At 45.4% G+C, this 18,577-nt stretch overlaps 1 protein-coding gene across 1 annotated transcript in view; it reads left to right on the top strand.

The window, feature by feature from the left end:
• The window catches only part of LOC121597072 (protein sickie-like), a 216,720-nt gene that overhangs the window by 116,849 nt on the left and 81,294 nt on the right, over positions 1-18,577 (top strand). Inside the window, 1 exon segment of the mRNA XM_041922567.1 lies at positions 1-980. Coding sequence (XP_041778501.1) covers positions 1-980 — 980 coding nt within the window.

Genomic DNA, 18,577 nt, shown 5'->3' on the forward strand with positions numbered 1-18,577 from the left:
CGTTGTCACCGGCAAGGAGGAGCTGACGGTGTGCAAGCCGCAACAGGTGCCAAACAACAACAACGCCAACGGTGGTGCGATCAGTCTCAGTGGCAACAACAACACCACGATGGGGCAGCTTCTCCAGCACAGCAGCAGCAGCAGCAGCAGCAGCAACAGCTGCTCACGAATGGCGCTAGCAACGGGCTGTCCGATAGTATGCACTCGAACTCCACGCAGGGCGCTTCGATTGGCCAACACTCGACCAACTCGAGCGAAACGTCCAGTGTGGTTGCTTACCGGCCCAGTTCCGAGTCGGGCTCGGAGCAGCTTCTTCAATCGCCTCAGAAGCTACATCCAGCAAACGGGGTGGCTGCTGCTGGTCCGCTCGTCTTCAACGGCCAGCCGGATGTGAACCTAAACAGCAACGGTACGGCCAGCCCCGGACACGTCTTCCACAATGGTAATCTGCACCACAGCAGCAGCAGCAACAACAACAATCACAGCTCCAACACTGCCAACAACAACAACAACCTCAACAAGTTCCACACCGTGCCGGCGAAGCTGCTAAACACAAGCGCCGCAGGTATTCAATCTCCCGGCGGCCATCAGACGACGATCTACGAGCAGGAGGAGAAGCAGATCACGGTGCTGCCGATGCGGCCACTGCTCCGCGGGTACAACAGCCACGTGACGTTGCCGACGCGCGGTACCCGTGGTCATCATTCGCATCATCCGCACCATCACCACCAGCAGCAGCAGCTGATGGCGGCCGACTACTGTGAGGACTTTGCCGGTGGCGGCTACTGTAGCGACGGTGACGCACTGCGCAAGGTGCCGGCCCGCTACTCGGACAACATGGACAACGGCTACCTTTCGGAGGGTGGTGGCGGCGGTGGTGGCAGTGTAAGCATGCTGACAAGTGCAGGCCGGCAGCAGCACGCCTCCTACATCAGCTCGCTGCGTGCCCGTACGCAGCTCCCGACGACCATCGAAGAACGGTGAGTAATGCGGGCGCGGATAGGGTCATGTCGCTGCATCAAGTTGTCGGATTAGGCCACAATTGCCCCCCCAAAAAATGTGTGTGCTTGTGTGCGTGTGGAAAGATTATGGGTTGGACAGCGGGACTTTATCCGTCGAACATGCCGCTGACAGGCGAGGCATTGCTGCTTCCCCGATTCAGTTCTTCGGTTCGGTGACGGGTCAGATTAATGGTGAATTCTTCGGATGTGTGATGAGATTGTTCCATCGCTTTCCAGCTATTACTCTCGCACGCCCTATTTGCTCGTCCTAATCACGTACTGCACCGGGCGCAAAGATATGTGTGAGCTGGAGATATGTGTGTGTTTGCGTCTAAAAACCCGGGTCCATTTCCCGAGCAAATCCCGAAATAATTGAACCTCCGCTCCGGGGTGTTTCGTAATGTGATCCCAAACTTGACAAGTGTGGGGGATGGGGAAGATCTCCAACCACAATCCTCCAAACGAACCTTTTCCCCTGTGCATGGAGCTATATTGTGCAAGTGTGTGTGTGTGTGTGTATATGCGAGTTTAATGTGGTTTAATTTTCTCATCTTCCTCACACTCGAGGAACCGTGTTTTGGACGATCCTGAGACTGGAGGGAGCCAGTTTTAGTGGCAATTAAAAGACAGAGCGCGGTTGGAGCATTCAGGCTGCCCCAAATTTTCCGCAGCCCGTTGGGAGAAGGGAGGGAGAGAGAGAGAGAGACAGAGAGACGTTGAGTGTTATTCTCCTTACGAGTAATTAATTTACTTGCACATTGAAATAATCTAATCGGCACAACCGTGAACAACCGCCGAGAATAACCGCTCGGGACACTCAGCAAATGGTGTGTCCGTATGAAAGACGACGAACGCCTCACAGCGTGCGTTGCCGTCGGTATCGATCCGCTCGGGGGAAAAACCGCCCGGGACGAGCCTGACGCATAGAAAACGCGTCCTGCTTCACACGGTGACCCCTTCACGGAGGGGTCCGCCGTTTTTTCGGGCTTAACCAACCTTAACGGGCAATAGCTGGGATAGCGGGGCAACTCCCTTTTATGTTTTATTTAATTCTTCAAACACTAAAACACACCACAGCCTCTCGCTGTAGTCGTGTCGCTTACCCAACAGGCGCTCCTGGCGCTACCACACCAGTCTAGTCGCATAACTCATAATTATGCTTTCTATTCAGTGGATTGCAGGGGAGGAGCGAGGTAGTAGTGGGAGAGATTATTATAAATAGGGGGAAATACTTCACCCAAAACTCTGTAGACTGTTTGGTTGGCAGGGACTATCATGAATAAAATAAGGTTTTAGCGACACAACCATCCTTCGATGGTTTGGTTAGCGAACGGCGTGTATGTGTTTGTGTGTCGGCGATGAGTAAGAAGGTTCCATTGTTACGAGCTCAAATACAATCGAACCGAATCATGCATCCTTCCTGCTTTCCAAACGAGGAAGGATGGGATGTTCCTGGATCGACACAGCTCCGACAACCAAAATGAGGGCATCGGTCACACACACACGCATAAAAGAGTGGAGATGGAAATTAAATTACTCTGCTGTAATGATGCAATATTGTTGCACTTCTTGTGGTGCGCGCGTGTACTTGGTGTAGTATGGGTTTAGGGATTTACCACCAAGCTAAGCCATATTTTTAGATGAGTTGACCTTCCTGTGTGCCGTCTCCGTTGGAGATACTCCAACTCTGATGTACCGGCCCGTACTGCTGCGCTAGAGCTCCTGATATAAATATCGTTTGCCCCCCGTTGCATCCTACGGAAGAGCATCCTGTGAGCAAGCAGGTGATGGCACTTTTTCAATGGTTGAAGCGTAGAAAGTGCTGGAAGTGTATCGGTGGGTTTTTTCCTTGTTAAAAAGGGGTGAAATAAAAGGTTACGTTGATAAGTATATGTGCACGGTGTAAATAGCAGGGCAGGAAATTCAATAATGCCCGAATAAAAAGAAAACAGCGAAGCGCAACATGGCTAAACAAAAATAAAAACGGAAACCAAAAGAGCAGAAGAATAGTGGGGAGTTTCGGGAAGAATACAAAACTTACCCTAAGATGACGGAGAAGCAAAGAATCGGGATGTTTATTGGATTTTTTTTGTGAGCACCACAACCACTGACAGCTCGTAGCGAAGGATTCGTTACGGTGCTATTTTTTGCTTTGGGGGATTCCTAATATGAAGAATTACATTCCATCGGAAATGCAAACATTGGCCATACGGGAAAGGAAGAATTAGAAAGATTGTATTAGAAAAAAATTAAAACATACGTCAATTATTAAGTGACAGCTGTCAATTTGTAAGGTTTCCCACAGTTTTTGTTGATGCTTGATCTGTTGTCAAGGGAGTTGACTATTTAGAACTCGTTACGGTTTCTGAAGCTTCTAATCGCTCTTTATCTTCAATTTATCGACAATCTACTCATTATTTCACTGTGTGAGTCCAAATTGCCTAGAAGAGATAACATGGAAGATTTGATTGCAGAATTCCTTGCACGATATTAGTAAAATAATTACGATTAGAACAAAGAGTGATTAGCCCCTAAAACGGAAAGCCCATTCGCTTATGCAAATTAGTTAAATGCTTTCTTCGTCTTACTCATTTCATCTCAATTTAAACATTAACAGCCTCCTACAGCCCCCGTTCCACCGGACCATCGCGCTAAAGAATTAAAATACCGTTTAGTAGAAAGGATCATCTTCTAAACAAGCCTAGCAAGTAGCCTTGCAAAGTGATTGGCAACTGATGAAGCAGTTAGCAACAATCATCGCCGCCGTTGCTTATCGCAAAGTCAAATTAATTGAAATCATTTTCCTTCCATTAAGCTGCCGAAGCTCTTTTAAGAATCGCTTCTCTCAAGCGAATATAATTCTCTTCTGCCAACGCTTGGAGCAACAAATAAACAAACTTTTTCCCACTATCGTCCCGTTTTATCTCGCCAGCCATCTCATCCAAAGGTGCACGCTTCTGTGTTTGTCTCGAAATCAGTGTCTGGCTGGCTGTCGCTAGGTGCTAAATTTTCCCCACTACGATAAAACCGTCCGCCCAACAGGTGGTCTTTGTTTCGTTGCTGTGTCCTGTCCATGGCTCAAACTCTCCCTCTGCATAGTATTCATTTTTTGTTGTGCTTTCCTCAGTCTGGCATATCGGTGCTGATAACTAGAATGCAACTACACCGGATCCGGAAATTACGATAGCGAGACAAAGTTTTTCCCTTTTATTTCCCGCTGTCGGATGCTGCCCGCCACGACACAACGCACACTGTCCGGGCGATATAGTTTATCAAAGCGATTGAAAAACTTTCCTGCAGCGAACAAGAACAAGCATTATTCCGAAGGGGGGATGGGTTGTATGGTGACATTATTCACACCCTGGTCGTGACAGAATATCCTTGGTAAAGGGAACATTTTTGGTCCACTCGAGAAGACGAGACGAAACAGCAAAATAGCTTGAAAATGTCGCATTGACAATGTGTGCGCTGCGTGCAATGCAGGAAGTGAAAACGACGAGAGCAGAGGGTGACAAAAAACACATCCATCCAGAATATTATTCACCCATCAGGGTAGATCGAACGACAAAGAATGCATTTTTATGCTCTGTTTAAAGCGTGCCAACTGGAGAATGCAGTCAAATGGGTGGAATGTTTCCCATTCCTCGATGCTCGGGAACGATAGCTATAAGCAGCTCGATTGCAAGCAAAATAGTATCGCAAAACGGTTAAAGTTATAATATTATTCATAGAAAATGGGCACTCGAACGGTTGTCGTGTCTAGATGCAGCGAGTGAATTGCAACGTATGAATCGATACCAGCGGAATATTTCCGGAATTTATCGATCTCGCTGAGCGAAGCTTGACTGTCTGGGAAGTTTGATGGATTTTTGGGTTTTAATGCACAACATAACACTAACGCGGCTCTATTCAATGTGAAGCTTTTCCCCCTGCCTGTAGACTGTGTTGCGTAAATTACACAAGGGAAACTCTTCGAAGCAGTTCTCTTCCGCGCAAACCGCTTCCCTAAAGAGCGTTATTAGCACCAACCACTGCACGGTAGGCCGTTATATGAATCACTTCCATGTATCGCACGGGACTAACTACCCTCCCAAGGATTCGCTTCATCCTTTCACCGTTATAAGGGACGCGATTTTCCTCACACACGCACTGGCAACCCGCGCACTGCTTCCCTCGTGCCATTTTTCGGGGTGTAAACTCAGCGTGAAGAAATCCATTTGGGCTATCCGCACGTGTACACATTCGCGAAACGTTAGATGACCCCAGCACCAGAGGCCAAAAGTCCTGCGTTCCTTCCCTCCTTTTTTCTTTTCGGCAGGTAGCACCCATCACCGTGGGCACATTAAGCTATTGTTTGTCTGTCGAACCGTTTAATGTACGCAAGCACACAGTGGGGAATTCGGGCTCCGGTCGCACATTTCATATTTGGGTGCTTTTGTTTAACAGGATCTCACAGACTCAAACAGTGAGCCTAAACCCGGACTCGGGGACAAATTTGAACCCGCGGTGCTTGTTCGGAAGCAAAACAGGAGGAAGAAACTGTTTGCAATCACTTCATATCACACCAATATGGGACCGCGTGTGCACACACACCCAGGGGCTTGAGTTTGTTGCCATTCCCGGGAGGGATTTGATATGGTTGTAAATCATTTTCCGATTTGTGTGTTTCGTGCGTTGTGTCTCCTCGCCGTTGGAGTTGGAAGATCCATTAGTAGACTTCCTTTTAACCGATGCCCATTATCTTTAACGAGTACTGCCGAGATAAGGTAGTAGTCGCTCCCGAGGGGCTTATGGAATTAGGTAGACCGTGTCGCATCGGTGAGTTGGATCAACTAATCAAGGGAATATGATGTGCTGCAGTCATAATTTATCTCCTGTTCCGCTGTCTGGTCTTGCTAATAAGGCGAATGAATATGGTCTTCAAGAGATGCTTACAAACTATAAAGCTTATTGATATGGTTTCTTATTTTTTTCTACTTGTTATCTATGAAGAAAACAAACAAATATGTAAAAAATAAGCTCACAAACATTTTGAATTTTCAAACCGTTATCAAAGTTTCTCAAAAGCTCCGCCGTCCATTCCAAAACCCGAACCAATCGTGCAGTGTTCGAGCAGTTATTCCAACTACTCGAATGGCCATCGAGCATAAAGCTCACAGTTCTGCTCGATGAACATTCGAGCAAACTTCGCACGGTTTGTGTCTTGACTATAGCTCGACTTTTTTATCGAGCAAAGAACTTCACCAACAGGAAAAATTACCAAATTTTCGTTTTCATAGTAAATCTTCAAGTTGATATTAAACCAAAAGATAACAATTAAATTGTCGATGCAGGTCAAATTTTTTTCTGAATTTTGAAATTATGTTTGAGTTATTTGAGAAGAAACGAATCTACCGAAACAACTCGTGATATTCTTAGGACAAGCAATACCAAAGGAAACCCGTGGCCCAACCTCATTAAGTGTATCCGTAATTTAGCAAAAGCAATTTATCACACCGCAACAACCAAGCGACCTTTGCCTCGTAATTCATTGTTTGTCGCTAAATTAGTCCCAAAGACCTTAAAGAACTTTCTCCGTAGGTTGCGGCGCTCAAGAAAATTGGAGCAAATTCTGTCCCCAAAAAAGGATCATTTTGCATAAAAGTGTGTGCGTGTGTGTGTGCGGTGGTGCACAAAATACCTTCCAGAAGGCAATAAATTAAAATTCAATTTTGGGACATCTTGTATCACACGCCATTCGACATGAGATTTATAGGAAAAAGAAAAAGCACTTTGCCACTAGTCGGGAAATCTACCAAACCCCATTGATGGCCTTGCTGTAGGAAAAGCATACCCCGTGCGAGTTCACCGTGTACAACAATTTCCGGAAACTCCTTACCGCACTCCACAGTTGGCCACAGCTTGACCTGTACTGTAGGCGAGATGTTTGCGGTTTTTATCTCTTCACCCTCGACGGGTTTGGTTTGGGAAAAGAGAGTGTCGGGAAATGGAAACATCTGGTTTTTGTTGATGGAACGGTCGAACCACCATCAAACCAGAACGCGTTCGTTGCACGGTCTTTGAACCCGAACGATTGCTGCCCGACTGCCCGGTGGTTTTGATTGTGTGAGGGTGTAATTCTTGCCTTCGCAAGGGAGCAAAGTTGGTAAATATTTTATCAAAATACAAGACACACGCGTCGCCGGCCACCAGCTGTGTAGCAGTGGCGTTTGATGTTCGCTGTCTCAGAAGTATAACATTGCTTCGGGATAAGCGATAAGAACGGGTGGGAAGTAATGTGTGGATTTTTTTCCCCCATTTCCATCGCTTCAAACGTGTCCAAATACACCGTAAGCTATGGCCAGGAGGCTAGGTATCATCCGTAACCTTACCCTTGGGATGCAGTGATAGTACGATTTGGTGTTTCGGTACACAGTAAACGCAAGAAGAAAATTGGAAGTTACGACGATGTGGTAAGGAGGTTAACGGGGAAGCGAATGGAAATTGATGCTGCTGCTTAACAGTCCACCGTTGTCGATGTAGGACACCATCATGTATTGGTGCTACTTTGTGTGGTATAGAGCAGAGTGGGAGAAGAGTAAGTAAGTACCCAATATTAAGTGTCAGAAGCTGTTGCTTATCTCATTTCCTTTTTTTCCCATTTCTTTCTGAATTTGTTTCCATGTTGCAATAAAAAGGCACTCATTTACCCATAATAGAAAGATTAATTGAAGTGAATCTTCAAATCGTAATATAAAGGGAAAGATTACATTCGAGCTGCTGTATGATAACTGCATGAATACGCCTGCAGCTATGCAACGCACAGCTCAAAACATGACTAAGAGTGTAGTATAAAACACAGCACTATCTTGTTACGACTCCAATCATCCAATTTCCTTGTATCTATGTACCAAAGCGACCAGTATGACCATCAATAACATAAATATCCCCTCAACAACTGTGCCTGAAACCACTGCCAATGATTAGCTTGCAGGAAACTCCCATTCATTTATTAATTCAACTCCACTGGCAACGAAACCGCGAAAAATCTCCACTCCGTAATTGCAATCCTTCGCCTCAACAGCCGTTCTCGCAAACCACAAAGACGGCAAAACCCCGACCATTATAACCACACACTCGGCCGGCAAACCCAAACAACCCATCACGGAAGGGCAATCAAATCAAATTCAATTAATTAAATTGTCTCCTGGTCGCCTGGTCTCTGGGCCACAGGAACGACTTGGACAGTTTCTGCCGGTCCAAATATTTCCCATCGGCCCAGCCCAACCCAGTCGCCTTTCAACGGGTAGCTTCAATACTTCCAATACTCCAACTGTAAACTTATTGGAGAGAGAGACAGAGAGCGTGAACTTCCCGGCTTCCTATAGGAACATAACGCCAGTCTGTCTGGATCGGGTGCAAATAGGCACATCCTCCCATCGTCTCGATGGAAAACAGCCCCATTTCTCCATGGCCGCTTATCACTGGGACAACTTTTTTGCACAATCAACATTTCTAGTCTCGCTTTTCCTGGAGAGTGAATCCCGTTTCCTGGTAGTTCGCATCGGTGTCTTCCTTCCATAATAGAAGACTGTTTCCCACGGAGCGCGTCCTTTATCTGCTTTTTGTCGGCGTTTATGTTGTTGTTCTTGGTAGTAGTGACAGCTCGTTTCCTGCTGTTGCCCTTGCCAACCGCGGTTGGGTGCTTTCTTCAGGCGCCATCAGTGTGCCGTGCAGTGTCGATGAGTCATAACGTGCATCTCTTCCGTTGTGCTGCTCATATACACGCGCACGGCACGATACGGAAAGGGATCGGTTGTCGGCAAAAAAAAAAACATAAAGGGGGAAAGGACACTTCTACGCAAACGGCACCGGGGGAGAATCCGTTCGAAAATCGGAAGTTTTCATTTCTCCCCAACTACACGCACACTAACACACAAAACATTCTTGCCACAGCCGGTTGGAAACCCTCGTCGCGATAACTACTACGGTCCGTCATCTGTTCTGGCACAGACATACGATACACACCCAAATTGAGAGTGAGATCTGGGATCGAAACGGAATTTTCTCCCTTGAAATTAAAGGAGAGAACGATACACTCAGTTAGGTTGTCGTAAAAGTACTGAAGGCACCATGGCTAAAATTGAGTTTATAAGAATTATTATGCTCTTTTGGAATTAAATCATTTTGAAGTACGGCTTAAAGGGAGCTCTTTAAGTATCAAAGATTCAATTGATTCGACTCGTCTAGAAATGCTCAATGTTTAAACCATCAATCAAAGGTGACAATTATTACAGATATCTACCAATTTTATAAGGTAGCTGTATTAATTATTATGCAATTTATATCTGCACAGATAATTTTGAATTCAATGAAATTGATAATACAATTAAAATAGGCTTTTCATTTAAACAACAATATATTTTGCCAGTGAATGAAGCAGGATTATATCGATGCACGTAATAGAGAATATTGTGCATCTTAGTATGTACTTATAGCGTCACTTTGTCACACATTCATATATTGCTTGATTTTTTCAATATATTATCAATATATTTTTGATTTTTGTGAATAATGAAGAATTCCATGCTCAAAAATTCAACCTAATCAACACCTTTTGAGTAGTTTTTAAAACTATGGCCCTCATAAAGTTCTATTTGATGTGCCTGTTAGGTAAACAGTAACAAAAATCTGCCAAAATGCACTGAATATGCTCGAGGCAATTATGGTGGATGATGATGGATGGTTTAAAAATAAATGTCACAAGTTCCTTTTGAATGTATACATCACGATTCACTGCTGGCAAGATATTTTTCAACAGCTGTCACATAATGTAAAGACACCACAATAAACTTTCAGATCTTACACACGATTTTGAACTCATCACCTAGAACTGTCATACTCAATCTAGCTTGAGAAGTGTTGAAAATGAAATGGAAGGATAGAAAAATTATTGTGATGCAAATATAACATTTCGCAAGCAATGAAAGTAATGTTGACATTGGAAATTCAATCGGACAAGCCTGTAATTTCAAATATTGAGCAATCGGCAACGCAAACATCAACTTTCGATTACACCCAACATGCTGCTTCCACCGAGCAGCCCGAATGGATACCGTTGGCACTCACGCTCACGGTCGATACGCGCCGCCCAATCTCACTCGTTACGGGCACGGCCAAAGGGATACACGGTGCCTTCGCTTGTCGGGTGCGCTTTTTTTACCCATTGTGTGGCGAACGCGCACGCGGTCACTTGTTTCCGCACGGCTCGGGCTCGCCCCAAAACGCAATCAAACGTGCAGGAGAAACCGACAGGACCCGTCGCCGCACGCGCGTGAGTGTGAATCAGTCCGTCGGTCCTGCAAGTGGTGAGTTCGGCAGCGCCAGCGAACGGAATCGACAAGCCTCCGCCAACCTGTTATCGGTGGCACCCCGCCCGAACAGCTCTGCCGTTGTAGTGTAGCCGGCTGTAGCTGAAGTGAGTTTGTTTGAGCTAGAAGCAGGGCTAAACAAGGACTAAAACACTGTAAGAAATCAAGTACAGCTTAACCTGACTTTTCCTTTTGTCCCGGATTTTCCTTCATCCCTTCGAGAGCCTTTTGAAAGAATCCAGTTCCGACATGAATTGGCCAGCTGCCAACAACCACCGGTTGTGGTGGTCCCGTGGCTCAACTAGACTACACCTCTTAGTGTGAGTGCAAATGTGTGACCGTGTTGCGTGAATGTGTATACCCATATTGCTCACTCATGTGATCCTGATTGTGCATGTGTGTGTGTGTTGGTGCACTAGTTGAGAACCACCATCAATGCATCCGGCATTTTGCTGCAACCACCGAAACAATTAGAGCAAAGAATTGGTTGAGTAAAAAAATAAAAAAGGGAAAAATCACCCTCGTTTCCCTTCCAAAACGAAAAGTGCATTCGCTCGTCGACCGGTGCGGTGAAAAGCCTGTTTCCCCGTTTTCAGTTGTGAAAATGCATTTCCTCCCTCTTGCGGGAAGTGATCAAAAGGCAGTTGTGGAAAACGGAAAGCAATTTGATTGACAAAAGCAAATGTTGTAATAGAAAATCGTTTTCAGAAAGGGGTTGATCATTCTAACCGGACCCCTAATGCGGTGTTCCGAGCGCTAGTGGACCGACAATAAGCTACAAAGAAAGCGTTAGTTCTACTATTTAATGTGTTCAATTTATTCTCAAGCAGCAAACTCCCTACCGTAATGTGATAAAAGTGAAATGTTTCATACTGTCAGTTTGTAAAACTTGCATCGCTTCATCCTGAAAGGAAAACCAATCAAAAAGTGCATACCGTAGCTTGCCTTACAAATTTCGTTGCTGCCTTTCTACTGCTAACCTTTGGTCTCCCATGGGACCACCGCACGTTTCGGTCCTTCGAGCCGGATAAAACCAACGTCGGAAGCGCCGACGACAACACGCCCCCGAACATACCCGAAAGCGCTTCTGCCGTTGTTGGATTAAAGTGCGATAGCTCGGTCCAGTGCTCGGTACGTGCCCAACTCCTCGGCAGCAGCAGAAGACGCCAGCTTTAAAGGGTATGTTGTACCGGGGATAGGATATCACGTACCAATCGACTCGAACAGGAACAAGGCCACCAAATTGAGTGAAAAACAAAGGCAGGGGATAAAAAAAAACTACGCGAAACAAATACACCAAATTGTACTCCGCGCCAGATGGAAATCGGATAGAGGAGATCGGAAAGAAGTGGCAGGAAAGGCACAAGAGTTTGAAAGTCGAGCAGCGCGAGGCATTCGGGTCGACGCCGGAATTGAATTATAGCTTTGTTTTGTTGCTCGTAAACCAAGCAGCCTTCTTCCCCCACGCTTTGGTTGTGTATACTGGTTCGTCCTTTTCTTACATTCTGTGGTGGTCTGTGGTTGTGAATGTGCAAATTTGTGTGTGTGTGTGTGAGTCGATGTGCGTCCGGAAATGAAATCCATTCCCCGAGCGTTTCGCCGCGTTTGAAGCGAGCTGCTCAGTTTCGCCAACGACACGGTTTCCATATCTTCTTGGCACGTCTTTGCGTCCGTTGGTTCGATTGCGAGAAGTTGCGAGGAAAATCGCACAAGATGGTAGAAGACCTGGACCCGAGCGATGCTGAGTTCCTGAGCAGAGCGTGTGTGGGTGTGCTTTCAAAAAGGAAGAAAAGAACAAATGGTCGGATTGTGCGATGCTCTAGGAAAAGCAACTGGCATTTCTTTGCAGTCAAAAATCGATCGAAACGAATATTTTTATCATTTCTTTTATCTGCTTTGGGGTATTATTTTGTGAAACTGCTCTTCATAAGCCCTAAATGCGATTCTAAAGAACTTATAATACCCAGCGGATTGCCTAATTCAAGGTATTTTACAATGCATATTGCATACTTTCATAAAATTAGTAGTGATTTAAAGGAAAACGCCTGAATGTATGCTATTGGCAACGCAGAAGTTCCTTGTTTTGTTTTATTTTTCGTGTTATTTTTTTTGGAAAAGCAAACCTGAAGTCGCTTCTGTGCTTACCTTAATTAGCAGCGCTAATGAGGAAGCAGTTGCACATTTTGTAGTTACTGCCCCCGTGTTCCACAATCCCCACAATTCCCTTAAGTATCCAGTATTAAATCATTTCACTTAATCCTAACAACATTTACGTAACCGTCGTCCTACCTACCCAAACACACAAAACAACCGGCAATGCAACCAAACGCTCAAAGCGGGTGGAAAACTCTTTTCCACTAAAAACACTGTACCCAGTTTTAATTGCAAACGCTGCTTCTCGCTCCTTTCGTTGCGGCGGCCGAGGATCGTTTTTCTGTGCCGTGTGTACACGTATACAGACACGTAGGACACACACACACACACGAAAGGAGTACGTCAAACCGCTGAAGGCGGTAAACATGGCAAGACGGTAATGCTTGGTCTACCAGGTTGCCCAGGAGCCCTATTATCGCCAGCGTGAGTCAGCCGTGGTGAGACGGGAGGGAGAATGCAGCCGGGTCTGGTAAATTATGCTATGTAAATAAGATTGGTGTATATTTTAGCCAACCCCAAACCACCGGCCTAGCGCCCAGGTGTGTGTATGTGTGGTGCTTGGGAAAAAGGGCCGCATGACTCGTCGAGCTCGTCACCTTCACACCACGAACCACCCGCCAATATGGAGTGTCGTCCGGAAGGACTACTGCCGGTGCCATGAGCCAAGGGCTGGGAGTAAATTTATTTAAATTCTTACAAAATAAAAACATACCTTCCCACGAGTGAAGAAGAGCAGTAGGTGTGCTGTCAAAGTGTGATCAAATTTGAGGCCAGCGATAAAATTTGGCTGTGGCAACATTGTTTTCGAGACATCGGTGGCTTCGTGGCAATCGAATAAAATTTAAAGCTTTTACATACTGCTGTCCTCCGCGGGATTGAAGCCCCCAGAACGGCAAGAACGTCTTTGAAGGTAGATTTATGCAGCCATTGGCTGAGGTGCTTTCTCTCTCGAGCTTGTTTTTCTTCGTAATTGCAGCTTCATAATGTGAGAAAGGGAGACGCTGGCCGTATCATGTCTAGCGAGAGCGTTATGGCTTTGGTTCATAAATCGTGCCAGGAGCGTACAGTTGCCAAATATGGTACGCAAATCAAATGAATCATCTTTTTTTGGATTAGATTTCGAGTAGAAAACACTTACCGATTGGGCGAAGACGTTACTCATCATGTTTGGAAGTTTAATGCCATTATTTAACACATTTATGTTGTACATTCGTCGCCGAACAGGATCAACACAGGAAAGATTGTATAGTTAAGCAGCAATATATGAGCAGATTGCATAACCTAAGGCGTTTATTTCAAGCGTTCAAGTAGAAATTCCGTACAATTATGCAATCCGCATCACAAAACTGTCTTACCGCAGTTTCGTCTACCGGTTGCTTATCTCCAACCAAAAGGATAAGACTTTCTAAGCCATTAAAACCCCATCCTGAAGCAAAAACCCGGCTCGCAAGTTAATGTTGCTGTTAAATTGTCTGCATGTTTTATGCTGCTTACGTTACGTTATCGCAAAACCCTTTCCCTCAACTTTACGCACTCGTTAAAAGCATCCCGAGTGTTTATTTAAAGCTCTCTCGAATTTAGTCGGACAGCACCAAACAGCACCGAAACCCCAATCCCCCAATTGGATCGTAAAAAAGCTCAACCCCCATGCTCCATGGTCATAAAGTGATCGGACACTTGCACAAATTCACACCGACGGGCCACTGATACTAGGCCAAACCAAAAAAAACCTCCTTTCCTTAATCCTTTGCCACAACCGCAACCGGCCGAAACCAATCCTTCCGAGACGGTGGTCGCCTCAGCCGAAGCATAAAAGTCAAATCATTCACTCTCGATTATGAAGCAGCCGAGAGGCTCATCCTGTTCGGGTCGATAGCCTCGGCCGGCGCAGCAGCGCTAGGTACGAAATTGAACTTCAATAAACGGTGGAAATGGGGAAAAAAACGGAACCCACCAGTCCACCACAAATCCCTCGAAAGCGATCTCGACTGGGGGAGGTGGGAGTGAAAATTTTCCCATGAGCCTCGGACCTGGACCAAACGGTTGGCCTATTTTTAACCAACCTTGTCCGACCAGCGGCAAGGATTTTACGAGCCTATGATCCTTTCTGGAAAGAAGTTTCAGCTGTTTCGCTTTATCCCACGTGAAGCTAAAGGGAGAATGAGTGAGCAAGAGTGTTTGGTTGTTATTTTCAATTCAGCTCTGTTGTTGATTTTCCTCTTACGCCACCCTTGCTCCGTACCCTGCCTTGCTTTATCTAATCTCGTGGAAAATGAAACGAAAATTTATCTCACCGACCGGCTTCATTTCAAACCCGATTAGCAGCGCCAGCAGCACAGGGTGGGCACTGGCAACCGTGGCAATGTTTAATGTTGTGGCAATAAGCCACAGCAACACAGATTAAGCCCTTCGCTTCTTTTCCAAAAGGCGCTTAAAAAACATATGATTTTGCAGTGGAAAATGGAATAACATTCTCGAGATGATTTATGTCACGCTTTCCGCTACACGCTTTTGCCATGTGTTTTCCTCCTGCTTGCAGCTCAATTTGTGGACGTTTGTCGACGTCGGATGGCGGCCGATGCAACACGCAGCATCGATTAATTACGGCAAATTTCACCCCGGGAAAATGGATACTGCCCGGCTCGATGGAAATGGAGTCGCTGGACGGTGTGTGGACCGTTCGTTTATGATTTATGGAACGCGTGAACGGATTATTGAATTATCCGGGCTGGCTGGCTCGAGTGTCCCACTGTGTGTGTGTGTGTGTGTGTGTCACGCTTGCTGTTTGCGGTGGACATGATTATCCTGTATGCATGAATTGCATATGATTTATGACGCCGGATCCAGCCGGTTCGTTGGCGGCGTTGGCCGTTAATTGGATTTAACCGTGCCTGGTCTTTCCCGCCGTTTCGCTACACTTTACTGCCTTTTGTTCTTTGCACCATAAACAACCCGATCCTTTTGCATCCTTTTTGTAATCTTTTCCTTAAAACATCCTGCTGACCGACAAAAACCAATGAGGATCAATGCATCGAGCGAGTTTAATTAGCACTTCAAATGCTCATTCCAGAAGCAGACGGAAGGAAATGTAGCAGCTATCGATAAAATGTTATTATTGCATACTGCTCTTTTATTTTTTTCTATAAAAAGGGTGTTTGTACACAGTCAACTACCTACTGATGAGAGGTATCGATTTTTATTGATCCATTTTGAGGGGAGCGCCAACGATACGAACACTACGGAAGGGGAAGCTGCCGTTCGATTTGCTCCACCGTTGTGCGCGTTGATGAGTTTTACAGCCTTCCTATATGAGATTATTGAGAAGTGTTGTGGTTTGTAGTCTCTTCCATTTTTTGCTTCCATTTAAAAACAGCTAAACCACTTTAATTTAACTACCCATTCGGACAATGTGCAAATCCAAACCAAAACCTCCCCGTCGTCTGTTACAACATCGCTCACCAATTCAGAAACAAATTGAGAGGAAGTTACAGACAGACGCGCTCTAACCAACCAGAATACACACACGGTTGGTGACATCGTTTTTTTTTCAGATTTAATAGCATTTCGACGACCATGTACCGCATCGCAGTATCCTGGTTTGTGTCAAATCGATGCTGGTCGGGATCGTAAAAAGGAAAAGCCCTCCAAACCATCCAATCAAACGGTTCTGTCTGGTGTGGGTTAACGCTATGCCCAGACTAGTGAGCAATCGATGAATTTAGAGTTTTATTTTGAGAGGATTTGGCTTTTTTCAATGGGTTGGTAGGAAAGACAATTAAAATGTAACCATCGCCATAAGCGATTTGCAATCAAATTAGATAGAATTTACTATTTTTAATTGCTTTTCCTTCAAAGTGGAGTTCGATAGAGCTAATTTGTTTAGCAAATTGCATAACTAAGGGCGCTTTGTCATGCAGGATGCATACATTAAAATGAATATTTACTTATTTTGTTCAAATTTACTTTTTAAATCAAAATCAGAGTCTTTTTTTACACCAATAAAAAAAAAATCAATACTTTCTTGTCATCTCTTCCGCACTTCGGCTTGTTAAGGACCGAAAATCTGCCTTGATTTACAAACCTCCCATAAACGTAACGCTGTGCCCGCATGCTTTTGTCAAAGTTGGTTCGTTTTGTTCTAAATCTCAAACAAACTTCTGCCTGTGTGAGCAAAACGCTGAAACCGTTTCATTGAAAATTACATTCCGCTACTTGACAACTTTGGCCAACTTCGCTCTCGGGCAACGAGTAAAGCAATACTTTAAAGCAGAAAAAACGAGCCACAACAACTCAAAAGACACTTTTCATTTTTAAAACCACTTCCAGCTCAACCGAATCTGGAACCACACGGTGGAGTATCAGAGGTAGTTTGGGGGAAGTAAGTGTCCACCCAGCCCACAGCACTTAAGGGTGGCGTGATGAGCGAAATAAATTGGTCGAATCAAAGAATCTCTTCCTGTGCGCTTCCCCGGCCTGCCCAAACTTCACCGCGTGCGTGAAAATAAAACGCGTAACAAAATTGCTTTACCAATTGCGAAAGGAAAAATGGGAAACATCGGTCGACTGTAGCGTTTGACTATTTGCCTGGCGAACTTGTAGATCTAGTCGCAAGAACGTACCTCCTTAAGATTCCTTCCATTTCGTACAATTTTAGCCACGGGACGGTAGCTTCTGTGCAGCTCTTTTTCTACAAGGCCAGACCAACGTAATGCACTTTATCGACCGACTTGCCCCATGAGTGGATCCACTTGGCCAATGCACTTCAGTGCAATCAGCAGCGGGAGGAAGAGAAAGAAAGACCTGGGAAAGTGCACTTTGGCAATCTGAAGAAACATTTCAATTTCAACCATGCTTTACGATCGAAGTGTTGGGTTGGAATTATAAAACGAAAGAGAAGAAACCTCTTGAAGCGGGAACAAGACGGCGCACCAATGTAATCTAAATTATTTCCATCCTAATTGGAACCAATTCCATTTGGTGGTGGCCGGCGGACAACAACACGCGCCTGCCTCGGGAATTGTGGCCAGAGCAGAGCAGAAGCAACCAGAGAAGTGGGAGAGAAGCAATACAAATACAAAAAAAATGAATGACAGAATTGAAAAATATGCAGCACAATTCAAGGAACCGATAGTGATAAGACGAACTCCTCTCGCTCCTGGGGCAAAGCAATCGAGCGACAAGGAGACCGCGCACCGTACCATGCGTCTCCATTAATTTCAATTAAGAATGTGGCGGAGCTTGGAACTGAAGGGCAGACGCGAGTCGCTTGTCACGCGGATGACTAATTAAAGGGAATTGCTCCGTGAAGCCGTTGGGCTGCGGCAAAGCCGTTGTGCAGGTCAATATTTACTCCGCCCGCAACTCTTCAGGCGATTTAATCCGTCTCGTCAGAAACTGTTCTTGGTGCTTGCAGAGGGGGCGGGGGGGGGATGTGTCTAGGCGGAACAAAGCTGAGCTGTGTGAGCTCCGTTGAAGAAGAAGCCAACACGATGGCTTCAAGACGGGGTTGAAGGATTATCCGCATTAATAAATTCGTTCCGTGTTCCGGAGCGGCGGCTTTTGGTACAACCCCCGTTCGGTTGCGTTTTGGCACGGCCATCATTCGCGTGAAATGGGTGTGTTGCGGTTGGTTGTAAATAAAAGACCACCAGACGCCTGCTGCGCTGTTTTTGTATCGTCATGGCGTGAGTGAAGAATTGGAGGTGTAGCTATGGAGGTGGCTGTTGACCGAGTTTTTAGCCCGTGCTCCTGACCTGGGACAACCGAGAAGCTTTTGGTTTAGGATTTTTGTTGAAATATGTATCGAAAACGTTGTGGTTCTTTTTGGTCCTTTAATGTCATTGATTGATTTTAATACCAGAATTCCCTAGGTAAACATCACATCACAGATCATTTAAACATGACACCAGGCTCGATTAAATCCTCGAATAAATCACTTCCGATGAAACATTTCACGTTCACCCTTGTAATACTTTGAAAGTCAAAGTGATTTTGCAATTAAAAGCGGATCGATTTGCTTTTCCGACCTCGTAATGCATGCAAATGTGTATGCGTGATCACTCGGTCCTATTG

Source organism: Anopheles merus, chromosome 3R (genome assembly GCF_017562075.2).
Source record: "Anopheles merus strain MAF chromosome 3R, AmerM5.1, whole genome shotgun sequence".
NCBI classification, from domain to species: Eukaryota; Metazoa; Arthropoda; class Insecta; order Diptera; family Culicidae; genus Anopheles; species Anopheles merus.